Source organism: Halichoerus grypus, chromosome 7 (assembly GCF_964656455.1).
Source record: "Halichoerus grypus chromosome 7, mHalGry1.hap1.1, whole genome shotgun sequence".
NCBI lineage: Eukaryota > Metazoa > Chordata > Mammalia > Carnivora > Phocidae > Halichoerus > Halichoerus grypus.
The window spans coordinates 128,734,801-128,757,258 of NC_135718.1; the positions used below are offsets into that span (position 1 = coordinate 128,734,801).

The 22,458-nt window shown below is 44.8% G+C and overlaps 1 protein-coding gene across 3 annotated transcripts in view; it reads right to left on the reverse strand.

The window, feature by feature from the left end:
- Positions 1 to 16,325, reverse strand: part of KDM5B (lysine demethylase 5B) — a 77,240-nt gene extending 60,915 nt beyond the window's left edge. The window contains exon 1 of one of the 3 annotated variants that reach the window (XM_078078274.1): positions 15,954 to 16,325. In XM_078078274.1, coding sequence (XP_077934400.1) covers positions 15,954 to 16,142 — 189 coding nt within the window. In that variant the 5' untranslated portion in view covers positions 16,143 to 16,325. Of the gene's footprint in view, positions 1 to 15,938 lie in introns of all 3 variants that reach the window. The other 2 variants (XM_078078275.1, XM_078078276.1) reach the window with 2 other exon arrangements.
- Positions 16,326 to 22,458: the final 6,133 nt, after the last annotated feature.

Below are 22,458 nucleotides of genomic sequence, written 5' to 3' on the forward strand. Positions count from 1 at the left end.
TCTGTCAAATAAATAAATAAAATCTTTAAAAAAAAAAAAAATACATAAAATCTTTAAAAAATAATAATAAAAATACAAAAATAAAAACTCCTAAAATTGAGGCCTTCAAAGAGCTTTAGTCTATATAGTTTGTATCTATTCACTTTGATCACAACAGAAATTTAAACTATTTTATGGCCACCTGGCTGGCTCAGTTGGAAGAGCATGTGACTCTTGATCTTGGGGTCCAGAGTTTGAGCCCTACTTTGGGTGTAGAGATTACTTAAATAAATAAAAACTTAAAAAATAAAATTTTTTAAATCAATTCATTTAATCATAAGCAAAAAATAAAAGAATGGCATTGTTTTATATTGCATATATTTTGCAAATCTTTTTAATGTCTGGCTAAATAGAAATAAACTGGAGTTTCATATCTTCTTCTATAGTCAATCAGCTGTAGTATATTATTTGGTTTAAAGTATATCAAGAAAATCTGGTTACATATATTTAGTTGAAAAGAGGAAGTTCCCTTGGACTTGCTGAAGAGGTCTTGTGAACCCTCCAAGAGTCAGTCCTCAACCCAAACCCTGGAAACAACTCTTAATAATCCTAATCCCTATAGAATTCCCAACCAATCTGTCCTTCCAAGGAAATCTATCCAGGTTTTAAAAGCAGCCCCATTAAGTGTTTTCTCTATTCGCTAACAATGATTTCTTGACCTATTTGAGTAATGCCAACATTTTTAGAAAAAGTATACCAATGTCAACCCAGTATTCCCTAAAAGCCCTACCACCAAAAAGATCCAGAAACTACCAAAATAATCATATCTGCAAACATACAGGGACGATTAACAGTGGTACTAAAGGGGCACCTGAGTGGCTCTGTCGGTTAAGCGTCTGCCTTCGGCTCAGGTCATGATTCCGGGGTCCTAGGATGCAGCCCCGAGTTGGGCTCCCTGCTCAGTAGGGGAGTTTGCTTCTCACTCTGTCCCTCCCCTAGCTCGTGCTCTTTCTTGCTCATTCTCAAAAAAAAAAAAAAAAAAAACAAACAGTTGTACTAAAACATTAAGGACCTTTGTTAAAATTGTAATGCCTATATAACTGGCAGGGCCTCGTAAAAGCCATCAGTTTTCAGTTTTACAGACACCTTATTTAAAAGAATATTAAGTGTCCAAAGCACTGTTTCTATAGAGGAGCATCTTTTAGTAAATGAAAATACAGTGGTAAAAAAGGGACATGCCATGATACTTTTTAAGCATCAGTCCCAATAAGGTCCCCTTTCACTTATTTTTTATTTTATTTATTTGGGGGAGAGAGAGATAGGAGAGAGAGCACGAGGTGGGGCGGAGGGGCAGAGGGAGAGGGAGAAGTGGATTCACCACTGAGCAGGGAGTCCACCACAGGACTCAATCCTGGGACCCAGGGATCATGACTCGAACCGAAGGCAGATGCTTAACCAACTGAGCCACCCAGGCGCCCCTCTCTTTCACTTTTAATAAAACTTGGTAACAATATCTGTATTTGCAGGACCTCTAAATGACTTAAATTTATTATTGTCAAAACCATGTGAAAATACCACGGAAATGGTCCTCCCAAAACTTCAAAAAGATGGTTTCCTTTCCAGGCCACTTTATAGGAACAAGCTAAGTACCATCTTGTTTGTAAGCAATAAGAGTAAGGGAAAATAAGATCACATGAAGACCTTACTCCTTCTTTCAAAATGTCCCCAACAGATGTCTACCAAAGTTACCTACTGAAGTGATTCATACAAATTCTTAGCATATCCCCCAAAGTCTTATCTATATGCCTCTATATGGAAGCATCCTTTTAAAAATCACCCAGAAGGATCATAAGAAAGCTAAATCCCTAGTATAAATCATCTTCCACTCAAATGGGTTGACATCATGATAGGTCAATCATGAAAATTTAAGAAGAAAGCATTATTTCCTTCAGATCATTCATAGACATCTCATGACACAAAAGTCACCAAATGAAACCAGAAGAAATTTCAGATTCTTCCCCCCTACAGCAATTATAACTGGCGCAAATATTACTTCAATACGCCTATCCCAAGCCATGTTACAAGGAAGGAGCTACACTGCCAGAGTCTCTCCCCCAAGGAAATTTACTAAGTAGTTTTGATTCTGTTTTCTTTCCTAAGTAGGATCCCAGTGAGGAAAAGGCAATCTCTGACAGAAATCTGAGGCTACCAAGGTTAAGAAAAGATGATATCCTTCAGAGAAAGGTTCCAGAAATGATTTGTCAGGGGAAGGGGTTGAGGAAAAAGGTTGGCCCCTCAGCAACACCCAAACCCACCTGGGCACCAAGGGCAGGAAAAGGTAAACAGCCCACACCGTAACTTTAAGGCCTCACTGAATCTGTAAACACATGTTCTACGACTTTAGTACTTTATAAACTGGACACTCCGAGATTCAAAATCAAGGTCACAAAAGGGACAGTAGTGACACTAAAAATCGGCCTGAGTCTCTGAGAAGATACTAAAAGACTACAAAATCTTTGTTTTGCTTGATGTTCCATTTGAAGACACATTTGGCAATTGTACTAAAAAAAAGAAACATAAATAGTAAGCCATTCATTTCACAGATGCAAATATTTAACAGCTATTTAGTCCTGCTACAATTACCTGCAAGCCTAATGTTAAAAGTGGAAATAATTTTAGAACCTGTATGATCCCTAACAGCCATATTTGAAGTAAAAGACTGAAGCCTGGACTTGAATAGGAATCGCTAGGAAGCTGCTCCATTCATCCCACTGCCAGATCACTTAATATTTATATAAGGGCAACATGCAATTCTACTCAGTATACTATAATTCTGACCATGTTTCAAGGCTAGATAGATCTCCTATGTGAAAGAGAAAAGGACGCACTAACACACAGGCATGCTCAACTTACAATGGTAGATAAATAGGTCTTATCTCCAAAGGTCTTAAATTTATCCTATGATAGATCTCAAACCATGCTCTGTTATTATTGTAGAGACAGCACCATCGACTGCCTTATTTATTTCACATTTATTGCCACATTTAATAATAATTTGATTTAAAAGATAACCCACTTTAACCTAAAATATGCAGAAATTGCAGCCTGATAAAACTGGTCCCCATTTGAACGGCTGCCTGGTATCAAAGGGGCAAACTCTATAAAAACTCTTCTATTATCTACTTTCCCAGGTTTTAAATAAAGGATTTTGCAGCTGTGTCTAGAGTTGAGACTTAAGAAAATCATTACCATAAGATCATAAAAGTCTTAAATACTGACTCTCAACAAACCTGCTTTTCCCCTAGCACTTTTCCTGAAGCCCACAACTAGATCCTCTTCCTTCTGTAAATGTTGATGTTTCTGGAGGTTCTGTTAGATTCTCATTCTCATTCTCCACCCCTACTTCCTCCCCTAACCTTGCCCTAATCCAAAGCCCTCCCACATATCCCAGGCAGCCTCCTTTCTCTATACTCTATCTACCTCCACATCCCCAACCCTAGTATCTTCAACCATACTATATACAGTTTCCATTACTTGCACACATCACACCATATAATCCAGTTGCAGATCTTTCTCAGCAGTAAGACTTCGAATTCCTTTAAATCAAAGCTGTTTAATTCATTTCTAAAACCTTAAAAACCTTAACACAATGCCTGGCACTTATTGATACATCAATAAATGTACTGAACTGGGGTGCCTGGGTGGCTCAGTTGGTTAAGTGTACAATCTTTGTTTAGGTTCAGGTCATGGTCTCAGGATCATGTCGGGCTCTGCTCAGCTCAGTGTGGAGTCAGCTTGTCCCTCTCCCTCCCCATCTGGCCCTCCCCTCACTCGTGCTCTTCTCTCTAAAAATGAATAAATAAAAATCTTTAAATGTACTGAACTGACCCCACAACCAAACCCAAAGACCCAATTCATTTCTTCATTCACCAGAGCTGACAAAAAGGATTCCCTAGTTTCTGGTAGCAGAGTTGAGAAATTCTGCTAATTCAAAGTCAACAGATAGAGAATTCCTTATATTAACAGCTGCCTAAACCTCATCAGGAAACTATCTAAAACCAATTCTTAAACCTAGATGGGTTTTAAAATGACCAGAGGAGGGCGGCTGGGTGGTTCAGTGGGTTAAGCATCTGCCTTTGGCTCAGGTCATGATCCCAGGGTCCTGGGATCGAGTCCTGTGTCAGGCTCCCTGCTCAGCGGGCTGTCTGCTTCTCCCTCTGCCACCGCCCCCCATTCTCTCCCTCTCTCACTCAAAAATAAGTAAAATCTTTAATAAATAAATAAATAAATAAATATGACCAGAAGAGCTTCCTACAATTCAAACAAGAGGGCATCCCATGAGATTTCAATTCAGTTCTGGGTGGAGCCCAAGATGATTTTGATGGGAGGTAGGGCTACATACAGGGGGCCTAAGGCTTAATGGATACTCTTCCACTGAATCTGGGTGGTCACTGAAATTGATGAGCCAGGAGTTTCCATACAAATGAGCCAAGCAACCAATAGTATATGAAATGCAAAGCTCATACATATTAATAAACTAAAAAAATGAGGATTAAAAAAAAGAATGGGGATATAAGATTTATTTAAATTTTCATAAATAAATTTTAGAGACAAACAGATGAAGCAAAATGGTTATCTTAGTATTATTTGATATCATTACTAATTTTGATTTCCCTTCAGTTGTGTTTGGATGGTGAGAAGGAAGCTAGGGAAAACCACTCTTCTTCCCAAAAAGCCTGTGAGGGGAGATGAGAAGTGGCTAATGTGTGGGATTTATTAAGGGAGCCACTGTGTATAAGAAGGAAGAACAGTGAACTTGGAAATAAAACCATGTTTGAAATTCTCTAATCTGTCCTTTAAAAGCTGTGTCACCTTAGGGGGCGCGCCTGGGTGGCTCAGTCCATCGACCATCTGACTCTTGATTTCGGCTTAGGTCGACGCTCAGCTGGGAATCTGCTGAGTTTCTCCCTCGCCCTCTGCCCCTACCCCACTTGCACATGCTCACTCTCTCTCAAATAAATAAATCTTAAAAAAAAAAAAAAGCTTTGTCACCTTAGACAAGTCACTTAACTTCTCTCAGCAGTTTCCTTATCTATAAAACTGTCACACCTTAGCAGCAAGAACTAAGTAACAAAAATGTTTTTTGCTGAGCCCATCAGAAAAAAAAGGGTAGCTGATACCAGAATAGAAAATGTATAAGCAAAAGAATACAAATAGATATTAAAACAATAACAAATAATAAAAGATTCATAATTTTCCATCAACTGTCTCATGTAATCACAACTGTATTGTTACTATGGACATATGAGGTAATATAAATAGTGGTTAAGTGCACTAACTCTAGGTTCCAATCCTTACTCCACCACATAATAGGTGACTTTGAGCAAGTTTACCCACCTCTTTTAGGCCTCACTATGTAAAGCAGGGCCAGCATTATCCCCATGTTATAGGCAAGTTTAATGGAATAAAAAACTCTGAAAATAGTCATGACCCTTTTAAAGCTAACAGCTCAAGGATAACACATAAACAATAGAACACACACCAGAAGGCAAATGTTTTGATTCCTACTCTAGTATTCTTTCCATGAATCTGTTCTCTTCAAGTTTTCATTTCCTAGCTAGCTAATGCCAACCTCCAAAAAAAAATTACCTTGGATCTTAAGTCAAATTCTAAACTCAGTTCCTCTCAAAAAAATCTTGATAGGCAATTATTATATAAGTCAAAGATATATTTTATAAATGGAAGAGGAGAAAAGCCACAAGATCAGCAGTGAAAAAAAAGTGGTGAGAGAAAGGAACCCCGTAGAATGGACTGCCATGAAGTCCAATTTTTAAAAACCCTAAACCCACACCCTACACAAATCCCTGAAGCCAACCTCCTGCTGGAAAATCTGGTGGCTTTTCTCAATTTATCCAAAATACATCATACCACTGGATAAGAGCCTCTCTGAGAGAAGAAAAAGCTTGAAATACTTAAAATTTTACAAAATGGAAATTATACTCCTAAGACTCTCTTCGTAGACCTCTCTCATCTCCACTCCCTGTCCCACAACTAAGATACCATAATACAAATCCTAAGAGATACTGCTCTCCCCATCTCTTCCCTCCAAGTTAAAGACTAGCAAAGATGAGACATTACCATCTGGTTTAAATATCACCAAATGATGAGTTGGTACAACCACACAGAAAATTGGGAGGATCTTGCCTTAAAGACCTTGTAACTGCATGGGTTTGATAAGGATTTGTTCTTTGTTTCTGGAGCGATGAGATTAGAGTAAAATGGTAACGTTTCAGTATCTAGTCTAGAGTATGTATACCACATACGAATATGTGCTTAATAAAAGCTCTAACCAAGTGTTCAACACACACTAAGTTTTCGACTTTACTTCTCTGAACATTATAATCTGGTCAAGCCAGTGAGATGGCAAGAATTAGCACAGGAATGCACAAAAATCTGCCTAAGGTCACATAAAGAGCATAGCTCGGAAGAGAAATCTTAGGCGAGGTACATGCTCCCAACTAAAATACTCAACATTTAAGACTTAAAAGTTCTTTATACACCATTGGAGAGTGTTTTTAATACATCTAGAAAGCAATACTGAGTAAACTGCTTGATTCAAGATAAAAAAAAAAAAAAAAAAACAGGGGCACCTGGGTGGTGCAGTCCGTTGAGCCTCCGACTCTTGCTTTAGGCTCAGGTGGTGACCTCAGGGTCATGGGATCGAGCCCCGCAACTGGCTCCACACTCAGCACAGTGTACACTCAGTGCAGAGTCTGCTTGAGATTTTCTCTCCCTGTCCCTCTGCCCCTCCCACACTTGTGCTCTCTCTCTCTTAAAACAAACAACAACAACAACAAAAAACCCACTAGTGGAAACAGTATATATGGGTCTATGTAAGAGGCAATGTTTTTTGCTTTTTTAAGGACTTTATTTATTTATTTGACAGAGAGAGAGAGACAGCGAGAGAGGGAACATAGCAGGGGGAGTGGGAGAGGGAGAAGCAGGCTTCCTGCTGAGCAGGGAGCCCGATGCGGGGCTCAATCCCAGGACCCTGGGATCATGACCTGAGCTGAAGGCAGACGCTTAACGACAGAGCCACCCAGGTGCCCCTGTAAGAGGCAATGCTATGAGGTCATATAACAAGATATATTTGGACAAAAAACTGGGGAATTCAGGTTTGTATGGGAGTTCTCATCAGCTTTATTATTTTTTTTTTTAAGTTTGCCTAATTGTTACTAAAGAATAACATACTATCTGGCTCTGTCCTGAGGATCAAAATAAACATTATCCCTGCCACCTTTTACTTTTCTCCCCACTTTACAAGAAGAATTGTGGAATATTATATTAAAGGCTCAATCTACTGACTCAATATACTAACTCAATTTCCTACCTAGCAAGAATTGGGGTTATTCAAATTGTTAGGTAAGATATAATGCCCTCCATGTGCAGGGCTTCAACAGCATCACAGCCATTTCATACTAGGAGAAATTTAAGTAATTTCAAACATTTCTTAACACAAAGCTCACCTAATACAAACTCTTGCCTGAATAGGCACACTACACAAGACACACATAACATATGCACCTGCAAATTTTCTGAAATAGTTTATAACAGCTCTACTTGAAAAAAGATTTTAATCTCACTAATTTTTTATCTAATTTTTAAAAATATCTAGGAATAGACAAGCTTCATCTAGACCAACAGAAGAATTACATTCTGTATATTGTAGTTCTGATGCTGAGCTTTTGACTTTTCAAGTTTCACTTTTTAAAAATCCCCTCACTGTAGGGGAAAAGGGGGGATACATATTTGGCACTAACCCTTGTCTCACTAAATCTGTCCCCAGACTCTTCTTAGCAGTGAACAAATAAAGCTTTAGGATTTAAGCTCCTTGCAATCCATCAATTAATTAATCTGGACAGCAGCCCTAGGTCAGTGTCAGATCCCCTTATAGCAGATGAGAAGGCATACATTGGAGAAAAATGACATTGTCCAAGGTCATGACAAAATTAGACTCAGAACTCTACCCACTTACGCTCTAAAATCTAGAAACACCCGACTCCTTCCTTTTACATAATAAAGGAACAGACTTTAGGGGTGCCTGGGTGGCTCAGCTGGTTAAGTGTATGCCTTCGGTTCGGGTCATGGTCCTGGAGTCCTGGGATCAAGCCCCACTTGGGCTCCTTGCTCAGTGGGGAGTCTGCTTCTCCCTCTCCCTCTACTCCTCCCCACTGCTCGTGCTCTCTCTCACTCACTCTCTCTTTCAAATAAATAAAATCTTTAAAAAAAATAAAGGAACAGACTTTTAAAAAATAATCCACATACACTCCCCTTGATAAAGCTTATTTTTATTTATTTTTAAAGATTTTATTTATTTATTTGACAGAGAGAGACACAGCGAGAGGGAACACAAGCAGTAGGAGTGGGAGAGGGAGAAGCAGGCTCCCTGCAGAGTAGGGAGTCCCACGCAGGGCTCGATCCCAGGACCCCAAAATCATGACCTGAGCCAAAGGCAGACGCTTAACGACTGAGCCACCCAGGCACCCCGTTAAAGTTTATTTCTACCCATGCAAAATATTCCTTAAATTTTACATCTATTGTAAAATAACACATTACCAAGTGAAATGGAATCAACCCGTTCTAAAAAACCATTCATTATGTGATCTTCTGCCTGGTGTTTAACTAGTTTCCTATCTGAGAAATTAAGTTATTCTTTTGGTGGGGAAAGCAATTAGATTTTAAGGGGTTATTGACAAAATATTTTTCAATGACCTGATTTTTAAACTGCTCTTTTTAAACTTTTGACACCACAGAAATGTTTATCAGCAATTCTGATGAAACAGAAACTGCACCATCAAGGCAAAGGCCAAACTACCACTCTTCACAGAAAAGTGAACCTAACAACCTAACCAACAACTCATTAGACCCCTTTGATTCTCATTTCCTTAAAACTCCTTTTCTAGAAGGAATTTCAGATTCTCTTCCCCTACAGCAATTGTAATTGGTGCAAATAGTACTTTAACATGCCTATCCCAAGCCATGTTACAAGGAAGGAGCTATACCGCCACAGCTGGCCCCCCAAGGGAGAGAACAGTTGAGATAGCCTGGCAGACAGGGAAATGGACAAAGAGAGTATGGAATGATGCTTGCAGAGAATACCCTCCAACCACCACCACCAAACTTCCGGGTGCCAAGAGTTGGCCTGAAGACGGTCAAATTCTGCACAGTTGCCAGTAATGTGTAATAAAGCAACAAAGCCACTGATTAAAATTGAGAAATACAGGGGTGCCTGCTGGCTTAGTCAGGGGAGCGTGAGAGTCTTGATCTCTGGGCTGTAGGTTCGAGTCCTACATTGGATACAGAGATTACTTAAAAATAAAATCTTAAAAATGAGAAATACAATCCCCATTCTAATTGGGTAAAGTGACCATCACTCACTAAAGGCTAGATAGAAATCCCATTCCTAACTGCACAAATGTCACTCACACCCTTTAGAAGACAAAAGCTAAGCAAAACTGTTCTCTACAACTGAAGGTCACTAGCTTACTCTCAATCCCAACACTGCTCATCTGCTTTCTGCTCCTCTATATCCAGGAAAATAGCTAAAGGGACTACATTCTCTATGCTTTTGTGTATGCTTGAGTATTTTCATAATAAAAAAATTTTACTTTACACACTGGAAGTGACAGCCCTGGCAGAGCAAAGTAATCTTTCTGTCCAGAAAGAAAGTTTACATGATAAAAAAAGAAGAAAAAAAAAAAAAGATAAACAGATGGGATGACTCTAGACCATGTCTAAAGGTACAAGGCAATGATAGACACTTTAAGAGGAATGGTCTACAATGAAAGATCTGAATGTTTAAAAAAAAAAAAAAGGATTTATAAGAATGCATTTAGTCAAATTCCACATCTTTGTTCCAAACATCGAACATTATGGAACAGAAATGTCTCAGTGCCCCGGCAGCAGATTTTCCTCATTAGTCTGGTTCATAAACTTGGGGGTTATAAAAAACACATTCACCATAGAAATCATCTAATAGTTAATGACATAAAAAGCAGCATTTTCGGAAGAATTTTTAGAGGTGTACGAAGGTAGCATCTCATTTAATTTTTTTCTTTAATCCCATGCTAAGACACAGCAGTTAACAAAAAAGTCCTTGTTATGCTGCATACAATTCTCATGTCTCAAACAAGTTTCTCACAAATTAGATTTTAAAAATCCAGTTATAAGTTTCTCAAACTTTATTTTTTTTTTTTTTAAGATTTTATTTATTTATTTGAGAGAGAGAGAATGAGAGAGAGCATGAGAGGGAGGAGGGTCAGAGGGAGAAGCAGACTCCCTGCCGAGCAGGGAGCCCAATGCGGGACTCGATCCCGGGACTCCAGGATCATGACCTGAGCCGAAGGCAGTTGCCCAACCAACTGAGCCACCCAGGCGCCCTCCAACTTTATTTTTTTTAAAGATTTTATTTATTGGGGCGCCTGGGTGGCTCAGTTGTTAGGCATCTGCCTTCGGCTCAGGTTATGATCTCAGGGTCCTGGGTTCGAGCCCCACACTGGGCTCCCTGTTTGGCGGTAAACCTGCTTCTCCCTCTCCCACTCCCCCTGCTTGTGTTCCCTCTCTCGCTGTGTCTCTCTCTCTGTCAAATAAATAAATAAAATCTTTATTTATTTGACAGAGAGAGGGCACAAGCAGGGGGAGCAGCAAAGGGAGAGAGGGAAGCAGGCTCCCTGATGTGGGCCTCCATCCCAGGACCTGAGATCATGACCTGAGCCGAAGACAACCGCTTAGCCAACTGAGCCACCCAGGCGCCCCTCTCAAACTTTAATATAAAGCAAAATAGAAGAAGCCCAAGTGTTAATGGCTTTCCCAAAGTACCATTCTACCCACCCACTTACCCCAAAGGGACTCATCAGTTTGCCTCTGGTGATGCCTCTTCAAGTGACCCAAACTTAAAATTTCAGAATGGAAAGTACAGACAACCCTTTAATTCCCAACATTTATTCCACTTAATTTTTTTTTTTTTTGAGGTTGGCAAAAAAAAAAAGTTTTTTTGAGGTTGTTCTGCACTTAAAACAGGTGTATTAGCATAATCTCCAGAGAATATCTAATTCTCTCAGCAAGGAAAAATCACCACTAACTCAACACAAATCAAGCTCAAAGGTCTGTACAATGAGTAAAGCAAGGATATTCTAGGTTCCTGGTTTTTTAAACTTATATACGGCCTTTGGAAAGAGGTACACAAGTAGGCTTCCTGGAACCTAAATCCAGGAACCTAATTAGCACTTTCACTTGGGGGGGGGGGCATGAGTTCTCTCTTTATCCTTTTCTATAGCCAAACTTTAATGTGGTCCAATTAAGACAAGAAGTTACAAAAGTCTAGAAAAATACCCATTTACAGCACATAAACCAGACTCAATTTTTTTTTTTTTATCCAACAGTTTATAATGATATTTTTTTCCCTTCTAAAAGAAAATTCTCTCACTGGAAGATTTCTATCTGCATATTAAAGTCTCCTAAACATCCTGAACTTTGTTGTTGTCCCCCAAATTAAGCAAATAAGTTCTGCTGATCTATCAAACATAAATACTCTTAAATTTAGGCCAACACATTATAAAGAAAATTAAGTACCTTAGAGACAAAGATTGAAATTGAGGGCTAATAAATTTTCCCTAATTTTTTCTTATCAGTATATCTCAATAATGAAAGAATTCAAATCCCAGCTTTAACACAACATTAACACTTTCCAAAGGCAATTCTCAATTCATTTTACTCTTTAAAGAGGTTTAGGTTGCATGTTAAAAAACAAATCCTATAATCACTGGTAGGGAAATTTTTCCAGTGGGGGTATGAATCTTAAGCTGAGCTGCCTCATGTATTTATAATATCACTCACATTCTATTCTAAAAGCCTATTAATTTTGTTGATTAGTTCACTAGAAGTTACAACTAGGTGGATAGGTTCAGCTCCCCATGTGACCAATTTACAATTTACCACTGGCAAAGTCAAATTCAGCTAAACACCCATTCAGGAACTAGTAACAAATGAAGTTTGTTTTTATGTTAAGGCAGACACTTTCAAACTATAACTGTAGGACTTAATCCAGTCTCCTACTAAGTGAGGAAAAAAAAGTTTTCCTTCCGACCAGGATAGTCCTAAATTTGTCTTAAAAGTGGGTACAGGGTTTCTTTTGGGAGTGATGAAAATGTTCTAACATTGATTGTGGTGATGGTTTTACAGCTCTGAAACTACTTAAAACTACTATGCGTAACATTTTAAATTGATGAATTATATGGTATATGAATTATATCTCAATAAAGCTGTTATTTTTTTTAAAGTAATTATAAGTTCTTCTTTCACTCAAGGACGTTTCTATTAATAAGCCTTTTCTCCAAATGGTAAGGGGTCTAAGGTGGCTGAAGAATCACAACCAGAGAAAAATTCCGAGACACCAAAGGAACTGCGAAAACAAGAGAGAGAGTTAGGCCAAAGTCAATCAAACCTAAAATTAGGGAGATTGATAGGCTGGAATGAGAGTAAATGAGCTCCATATCATTAACACCTCTAACCATACAAAGAAATGTGTATTTAAGTTCCTCCCTGTTCCTAATGGTAGAACCAGCAGGCTCACTCAAAGATGCTGACTGTATTAAAATACTTGGAAGTTTTACACTTTGCCTATAAAGATGAAGGAATCAAACTAATGACCCACAGGAAGTTAAAGTTGAAAAAATGTGTCTATTGTGCCATCTGGGGTTTGATTTAAATCCCTGATTTTTGGACACTGCCAAAGAAATATGTGGAATCTGCCTATCTATGGCCAAATGTTAGACATCTGAGGGCAACAAAAAAAGTTATAAAAGCCATCAAATATATTCCAATCAAACTTGGGAGACTCAAAAAAGTATTCACTGAGCAGCCAACTATTTTTTGCCTAATAATTACACTCCTAAAATTAATCACTTCCAAATACCACAAAGCAACATGGAAAATGTGTCCTTAAAAAGAAGGAAATGAAAATGTGCATTTTAAACGTAGCAAAACCAGAAGTCAGATTAATTGTAAATTTAAAAAAATTTAAATCCCAGGAAATAAGCCTGGTTATCCTACATACTTGATATAATTTGAAAAAGATTTATTTCCCTCTTTAAAACTCAGGATTTAACAGTTTTCTTAATTTATTACCTTTTATCACATTTACCTTACTATAATTTCACAAATTTCTGTGAACCCCAAGTTTTCAGAAGCAAAACAGTTTAGGACCCTCACAGAAAGCAGCTATAAACTGAAACTATGTAAGTAACATTAATTAAAGATACAAAAGGAAACAGAAATGCTTTATAATTCTTCCCCTAATCTCCCAGCGACAAATACCAACAGACCCAATCTCTATTTTAATACTGCCTCTTGTATTCCAAAAAATTAGAGAACAAAAATCATCTAGAAACACAGGCATTATATAGCTATACTATGGACAATATTTCATACCTCTTGGGTTTTTTGTTGCTTTATTTCAACTATATGAAACCACTTGTTCACAGCTTCTAAAACAGAACAGTTTCTAAAACAAAGACTGTTTACATCCCTTAAGATACCTTTGTTCCAACAAGACCCTTCTTCAAGAGCTACAACTTATGGAAAGATTTCCCTTTTTGTGGTTATATCAACAACAAACTCTTTCCATTTGGCACAAGAGTTTGTTAAACAAAGGACGAAGAAAGCCCCCCTCACACAAAGAAGGTCTCCAAAACAGAGCATTGGTTATGTTTGTAGATTATCCTCTTTAACACCCTTTCTCAGGCTGTAGAATGTACTACTCTCTCAATACAAAATGGTGGCCATCATGTCTGTCTGGCATTCAGAATGGGAAAAGGCAATATGATCACACATTTTGCAACACTTACCATTAATATCCTAGCCAAGATGAAGAAATGGGTAGCCAAACCTAACCAGAGCCAACACTATCTTTTTGGGAAAGGGCCCTATAAAAGGCACAGAATAATAAAGGGTTTACCCCAGCCCTAGTATACCACAATACCAACATGGAGGACAACTCTCACTCCCAGGAACCCGACTCCACACATTTTGATTACCAAGAACTTAATCAAGTTGCCTAATTTCTGAATAAAATCTCATTTATGCAAATGAACAATACTCACATTCACCCTTCCTGGCATTTGACATAAAACTAAACTGCTAAATGTTTGAAGCATGATCTATTCTTCCAAGAATTAAAACCTTAGCTCTAATAAGCTCCGGCTACAACTTCTGCAGGCCTCTTTGCACTCTAGAAGAAATGTACTTCCCTTAAGCAACAAGAATCAACCTTATCCACTTTTTGAAAGAAATGATTCTATTTTCAAACATTTCCCCCATACTAGCTGACCAGTTATTTTCTGAAGCATAGGTTTCATCTCCATCTTCAAACTTGTCCAAGAAAAACCAAAATGTGGTGTCTGTGTTTTAATTTTGGGGGGAAAGAGATGAGAGACCGGAGAAAGAAGACATATAGAGAGATCTCCCTCAAAACTCTTTTCCAAACCAGAATGATTACACACAGAACCCCTGCAACTCCAAATGTCATTACAAAGAGCAAGCTTAAGAAAGAAAGGGATTGGGGGGGGGGAATCTTCCTCCAACGGGGGTGGGAGTGGGGGTGGGGTGGGGGGCGAGGAGGACAGTGGGGAGAAGATTCTTAAACTGTAGGAAAAGCAGTTAAACGTCCTTCCCAACGGTCCCAGCCCGTCCAACCGTCCTTTAGGCCAACTCGGACTCGGACCATCCGCAAGGTGGGCAAAGAAACAGGGGTGTAGGCGCGCACCCAGTTCCGGGTGGGGGTGGGGGTGGGGGACAGGGAAGGGCTGGCCGGGCTCTGCTCAGCGAACGTTGGAGCCGTTAGGGATGACTTCAGCAACACCCCACCCCTCACACACACACACGCAGCCCCCAGGCCCGAGGCGCTTTTACACACGGCTCGGAGGGCTGAAGTGGGGCTGCATTTCAGCCTCCGCGGGTTGGGGGGCGCGGGAAGTGCGCGTGAAGCCTTCGGAGGTCTTCTAGTCTGACAAGTCCCCCTACTGCACGGCCTCGCCCCCACCCCACCAACACAGCCCAGACCTCCCCGGGGAGCCGAGCGGCCGGGCCCCAAGTCGGGTGTGCGCGCGGCCGGGCGCGCGGGCGGGCACCGGGCCCTCCACAGCCGGTCCTGCCCCCCACCGCCCCCAAGCGCCCCCACACACACTTACGCCCCCCACAACACCACCTCGGCTCCGGGGCCGGCCCCGCGGCTCCTCCCCGCCCCCCGGCAGCGCTGGACGCCCCCTCCTCGAGCCCGGCCCGGGAGACAGCAGGAGGCCCGGGGCCCGGGGGGCAGGGGGGTGTCCCCGCCTGCAGGGTGGGGCGCCCAGGTGAGGGCCGCTCCGGGCCGACGCCGCCACCACACAAAGGACCAGGGGCTCCCGCCGCCATATTGAAAACTTTCCTCCGCGCACGACAACTCGCAAGTCCCCCACCCCCACCCAGCACACACCCCCGCACCCCGGGGAAGGAGGCGAGCCCCAGCCCGCGGAGCCGCGCCGAGCCCGGCGCCCGCCCTCCTCGCCCGCGACGCCGCCGGCCTCCGGCAGGAAGCACTCCCGCGCCCACCCCGGCCGCCACTCCATCCGGAACCGAACCCGAACCCCGGGCCGGGCCGCACACCGGTCCGCCCAGGCCGCGCGTCGCCCAGGCCCTCGGGGTGGCACCACCGAAGCGCCCGCTCTCCCACGCTCATCTCCCACCCTGGAAAAGCCCCGTCCTCCTCCCCCGGCCTCAACTCCGACCCTGGGGCAGCCCCAAACTTGACGCGGCCTCCGGGGCGACCCCGCTCCCCGCCCCCCGTGCTTCGGGCCTCCCCAACCCGCGAGTCCTCTCTCCCTCCCCCAGCCGCGAGCAGGATCCGGGGTGCCGGCGTGACTCACCGGCGGCGGCCGCACCTTACAGATCCCAGTCTGCTCGGCTATGGGCCGGATCTTGTGGATGAAAGCGAAGGGGTCCGCGAACTCTTCCCAGCTGGGCTCAAAGACCGGGCACTCGGGGGGAGGCAGGAACTCGCCCAGGGGGCCCGGGCCCCCGAGAGGCAGCGCCGGGCGCGGGCCCGGGGGCAGCGCGGTGGCCGGCTCCATCACCGCGGGTCGGGGACGGGCGAGGACGGGGTGGGCTCCGGGACCGCGGCGGCGGGCTGCGCTGGGTCCGAGACGTGTGCAGACGCGGCTCTGGCGACAGCAAGTCCGACTTGTACTAGCAACGGCAGCACCTTGGGCTTTTTCAGCCTTCCTCCGACGACGTCTTGCCGCTAACCCACGCCGTGCGCCTCCGCCGCCACGGCGAGGAAAAAGAGTCCCACCCCCACCCCCACTCACCCCCCGCGCCGAGCTCTCGGCCCCGCCCCCGAATCGGGCGGGGCCGGGGCCTTCAGCCTGAGGATGGAGTTGATCCTTACGGTCCAGTTGAGCCAATATTTATTGACCATTTACTACGTGCCAGAGTCCCTTCCCTCAAGAAGTTAATACTCTGGTGGAGAAGATCAGACACATGAATGGACTATTTCAATCATGTCAGTACACTGTGGTGGATGCCATGATAGAAGTACATACACTTAGTAAAACCTGGGGAGGGGCAGAAGGTATTTGGCATAATGGAGAAGGATTTTCTAGGTAGGGGGAACGGTTTGAGAGTAAGAACAAAATGGAGGTGAGAAAACAATAGTTACAATGTTAATAATAAGCCAACACTTGAGGACTTGCATATCCTGGGCACTGTTCTAAGTGCTTTGCATGATTAATCATTTAATCTACACAACAACCCTCTGAGGCTGATACTCTTATTTCCATTTTACAAATGGAAAGTGAGGCACAGGTTAAAAGCAGTTTGCCCAAATTCATACAGCTAACAAGTGATAGAGACTATCTTTTGGAAAGAGGGGTGTTGCAGGGAAAAGTGATCCTTGAGCAATATAAGAACGAGGTGGTTGTGAGTGAAGCAAAAGACTTTAAAAATAATCTAGATGAGAAACGATGGTGCCTAAATTAAGGCAGTGGTACTATTCATTAGGAAGAAGGGATGCAAATGTAGGAGATAAAATTAGGATTCAGTGATAAACTGGAGAGGGACAGTAAGGTATGGAGGATGATTCAGGCGTCTAAGGTACATGCCTGAATGGTTGCTTGGCCCATTGGCATTGCTGCAAAATCCCCCTAGATTATATACATGAGAAATCAGTATGAGGAGGGAGATAATGTGTTCGCTTCTGGATACGTTCGGAATTATCTTGAGTTTGAGGTTTCTTTGGTACAGTTGGAAATATTTAACAGGCTGAATAGTATAAATCTGAAGAGGAGAGATCAAAAGTGGAGATGTAAATCTGGAGCTTTTGGCATATGAGTGATAGCCATTATTTATCTAATGCTTACTGTGTGTAAAGCACTGTTGTGCTCATTGAATCTACCATCCTGTTGGGTAGGTACTGCTATTATGTTCATTTTGCAGAGGAAGCAATGGAGGCACAGAGAGGTTAAGTAACTTTGAGAGATATGAACACTTTTGGGATGGGGGGGCAGGATGAGTGCCTAGTGTCCTGCCCAGAAAAGGGGAGAGAGGAAATTCAACAAGTAGGACCTCAACACCAAAAAGATCTCTCTTACCCAAAAAGCAGCCAAACCCATGAAAGTACTGTTTGGGTCAACATTAGTCCTAGCTCTGCTTTCAGATTCACCTAGAGGAAAGAAGTCTCTCTTATCCTCAAGGAATCTTCAATTTAAAAAGAGGGGAGGGGAGAAGCTTCCCCTTCAATGAACTCTTCCCAGAGGTACTTGGCCCCAAAAGAGTTCAAAAAGTCCTTACAGAAGGTACTGCTTTTCTTAGCTCTCTAGGGTTTCGAACCTAGGTGAGCCTGTTTGTCTCCCCGTTGCAACAGAGACTTAAGCCAAGGGGCAGCCGGCATCCTACTGGAGAAAAAGTCATCACTGTAAGATAGATACGAGATATAGTAAGTTATAATAAAATGTTAATGGTAGAACCTAAACGGTGGGTCTAGAGGAATTTGCTGCAGAATTCTTTTAACTTTGCTGAATATTTGAAAATTTTTCATAATAAAATGTTGGGGGAGAAAAATCATTGTTGCTCTTTGCCGTGGGAGTATATGCTTTTGAGGGTCTTGCTGCAGTTGATTTCCTGTCATGTGCTCTTTCCTGGGAGAGCGTTAAGACTATTTTCACACTTAACACTGGCATTCTTCAACCCGGATAGGTGTAACTTTGGGAAAAATTCTAGACATATATCAGTAATGACTAATACTTAACTGAGGTGCATTGGAAGAACCAGCCTAGGAAAAGCTTTCCCAATCCTCGGCCGTGTACTAGGACTCCCTCACGCTCCCAACTCCCAAGCTCTCTCCATTTCCGGTAGTGACCCTAAGTGATGAGATTCTGTTGCTCCCAGATCTGGCAGCAGCTGTTTGGCTCCCCACGGACCCGATGTGACGTTGAGGGAGGGGGCGGTTGCCAGGGTAGTGAGGGGAACCTAGGGACCCAGAGGGCTCTCCGGGAAGGCGACAACTCCCCCCCCGCCCGCAGAAGTCGCTTCCCTTGCCCTTTATGATGTGTGTTTACATGGGCGGAGGGATCCCTCCCCAGCTGACAGCCACACCGCGGCCGGCTCTTCTTTTTTTAAAGAGCCTAGCCACAGGCGGTGATTGGCCGCGGCCGGGGCCGCATCAGCCTCCGGGGGCGGGGCCCGGGCCGCATTGTCTCGTCTGGGGCTGGCCGGACGCCCCAGAGGCCGGACCTGGGCAACCCCGGCCCGAAGGTCCCTGGGCTGGAGCTCCCAGAGACCTGGGTACGAGGCCTGGGCGGGGTCCGGTGTGGCTTCCCGGGGGAGAGCGGGGTTGGAGCCCGGGCGGCCGAAGCGGAACCAAGCCCCGCTCGGAGTGCCACGTCTCCAGGAACCCCCTCCTTACTCTTGGACAACACTCCGCCCCACCCGGGCCTCCGTCCCCCAAACCACCCCTATTCGTGCAGCCCCAGGTCCTTTGGACACATTCCTAAGGGTCTCCATCCTCAGCCGGCTCCCTCGGTCCCCAGGCCTCACTCCCCGAACCTGCGCGATCCTACCCCGCCCCCCGGCCTGCGCCCCAGATCTGCAGCCTTCGCCCCTAGATCCGCCCGCCTGGTGATGAGGCTCTCCCCGCGTTCCTTCCGGTCGTCTCTATGGGACGACCGCGCTCCAGAGTTGCAAACTGGGGGAGCGACTTTCTCCCTCCCCCACCCACCCCCCCGCCGCCAGTCCCCCGCGCATTGCCGGGGGACGGGGCTCCGGAATGAGGGGCAGGCCCGACTCCCCAGCAGCCAGGGAGGGGGCGGCGGCCCGCGCAGCACGTAGCGCACGTGTAGGGGCCGCTCTCCACCCCCTCCGCCGCCCGCCGCCTCCGACCACTTGCCAGGGCTCCCGGTGTCAGCGGTGCGCCCGCCTTCCGCCCCGACCTCCGGTGTCTGCGCCCTCCAAGTACTGCACCCCTTCGACCACCACCCTTCCCTTCCCAGCCCTGGTGATCCTCTCCTCTTTCTCCTTTCCCCCGATTACCCCACTGCACGGGCCTTTCCTCTCAGCCTCTTCACAGTCCGTCTAAGCGCCTCCGCCAATTCAGTGCCATCCACCACCACCCCTCCCACCACTTTGGGTGTCCTGGAATGTTTGGTGTCAGATGTCCCCTGTGGAAACCCACAAATCCTGAGATCTCGAGAGGAGCTGCAGCCTCTTTGGCCTGTTTTATTTATTTGGTGTACTCCCTCGGCGTCTCGTTACTACTCTCTCCTACTGCACTCCTAACTCGGTATTTGTCTTTAACACTGTCCTCTTCCCCTACACGTGGCTCTCCTCCAGACTGGAAGCCGCTGGAGGGAAGGAGTAATGGTCTCTAGCCCTGGCACCAGGCACGCGGTAGAAACTCCACAAGTATTTGTTGAAGGGGAAGGGAAAAGGCCTTGAGCGTCTGTGGCTCCGACGGGCTGAGGATGCAGCTTTGGACTGGAGAGGAGAAGAATCTGGCTGCCCAGGTGAAGCAGGAAAAGATCTCACAATAGATCAGTATGTGCGGGATGGGGGCCCACATAGTGGGATAAATCCATCTTCCCCCATTCCCTGCCCTGTACATTTCCCTGGAATCAGCAACCCCTTCTCCTCTACTGGACTTGTCTCTCGTGTGGGGCTTCTTTGCTCTCTACTCTTCCCTACCCCCAGCTATGGGGGCTGTCTCTGCATCAGCTCACCCCGTGACAAGGGTCGCATCTCTGGGCTTCTTTCCCCCCCGGGGAAGCTGGGTCTGGATCCTGGGGAGACACCTGATAACTAAATACCTCTTCCCCCTCCCCACCTCCTTTTCCTCTCCAGTCCTGGGATCCCTTCTCTGCTGACTCAGCCCATGGGGATCCAGGGTTCAGGGCTTTGGTTGACCCTCGTCGGGGCCCCCTCCCCAGGGAGGCTCCAACAGACACTGGCAAGTGGGGCAGTTCCCACGGTGTGGCCAGCCCTGCCTGTAGGGCTGGGGAGGGGCAGAGGTATCCGCGCTACAGCTTCAGGGTGTTTCCTCCCTTTCTGGTTGGACCACTTCAGAGGCCCTGGACTCCTGTGGAACAACCTTGTGCTGAGGAGAGAAGCGGAGAGGCAGAGAGGGAGACTCATGTTTCCTCTTCATCCTGCAGCGCCACTGCCCCCAACTCAGGTCTCTGGACGGAGGCGTCCCCCTCAGCACACTGTATGGCCTTGGATAGTTGGAATGTTTGGAATTCTCTATATCCGGGATGAAAGTCTTCCAACAGGAAGAAAATGACTTCTACAAGAATGATGTCGGAACTTCAGGGAGCACCATCAAATCTACCATGCTCATTTGAAATGCACAGTGTTCCGCCAAATCCGGTTGAGTGACCAGCGCAGGGTCAGACACACACACTAAATGCTAAAGGCTAATTCCCTTTCTTCTCTCCCCTGGCAGGAAGTGGTGAAATGTGACCAACTAGAAATACTGTGCTAGCATGAATGAGACAGGGCCAGCGGCTGGGAGTAATTCACAATCTCTCACACATATCAACAGGGTGAAGTAGGTGGCTATTAGCGGCACTGCTTTTCGGGGGGGGGAGTTGAGACCCAGAAAGGTTAATGAGCCAGTGTCACACAGATAATAACAGAGCCAGGACTGGAATGGTGATCCTAGAGCCTGTGATCTTCCCCAAACACCAAGCTGATTTCTCTAGAGCTGATGAACGGGAACACAGACTCTCACCACCAGCCGCCCCTTCACCTGCCAACATGCTTCCATTCTCTCCCCGGGCTTCACACTTCGGCTGTGATCTCCAGGACCTTTGTTTCTATCCCAAGAGTTTCACAAAACAATGCAAGTGTCACAAAACAGTACTTGCCCTCACACAGTGACGTGCTTCCACGCTGATTGAGACCCATGAGGCTGGTTGTATAACCCATTAATGGATTGTGACCCTCCATTTGAAAAAGGGTGTTCTGCGGTTCATTTTTTCCTGCTCTTTGGGCAGCTTTCAAGATGATACAGATCAAGCAGTGAGTTTTCTCTACTCATACCCATCTAATCTTGAATTTTGGCCACTGCCCCTTCCCCCAACCCCACCCCACGTCTTCTGTAAGTCCTCCAGAACATTGTCCACATCGTATTCCAAATCGGTCATCATCTCTTCCCTCTTCAGTTTGTTTTTCATTATTTATCATTCACTTGTCTGCAACCTTCTATTCATCTTCTTCCTACCCCTGCCCATGAGACTTCAACCCCAGGGATGATTTTATGCCTCATCTTTTTAGCACCTTATCCCGAAAGGGTGCCCAGTATAAGACCGGGATCTAGCATAGTCTTCCAGTCTCCCAAGACCTGACTTGGAGCAGTGGCCAAAGACTCACATGCCTTGAGGGGGGCAGAAGTAACAGGTGATCACCCGTCAGGCTAGGGTGGCAACAAGTTGCAATTTTCAAGAGAAGCCAAAAGTCTAGGTTTTTATACAAGCTCCCCTCATGTTTAAATATTTAATCTTCGGGGGCGCCTGGGTGGCTCAGTTGGCGAAGCAGCTGCCTTCGGCTCAGGTCATGATCCTGGGGTCCTGGGATCGAGCCCCGCGTCGGGTTCCCTGCTCAGCGGGAAGCCTGCTTCTCCCTCTCCCACTCCCCCTGCTTGTGCTTTCTCTCTTGCTGTGCCTCTCTCTGTCAAATAAATGAATAAAATCTTTAAAAATGATAATAAATAAGGGGCGCCTGGGTGGCTCAGATGGTTAAGTGTCTGCCTTCGGCTCAGGTCATGATCCCAGTGTCCTGGGATTGAGCCCCGCATCGGGCTCCCTGCTTGGCGGGGAGCCTGCTTCTCCCTCTCCCTCTACTGTTCCCCCTTCTTGTGTTCTCTCACTCTCTTTATCAAATAAATAAATAAAATCT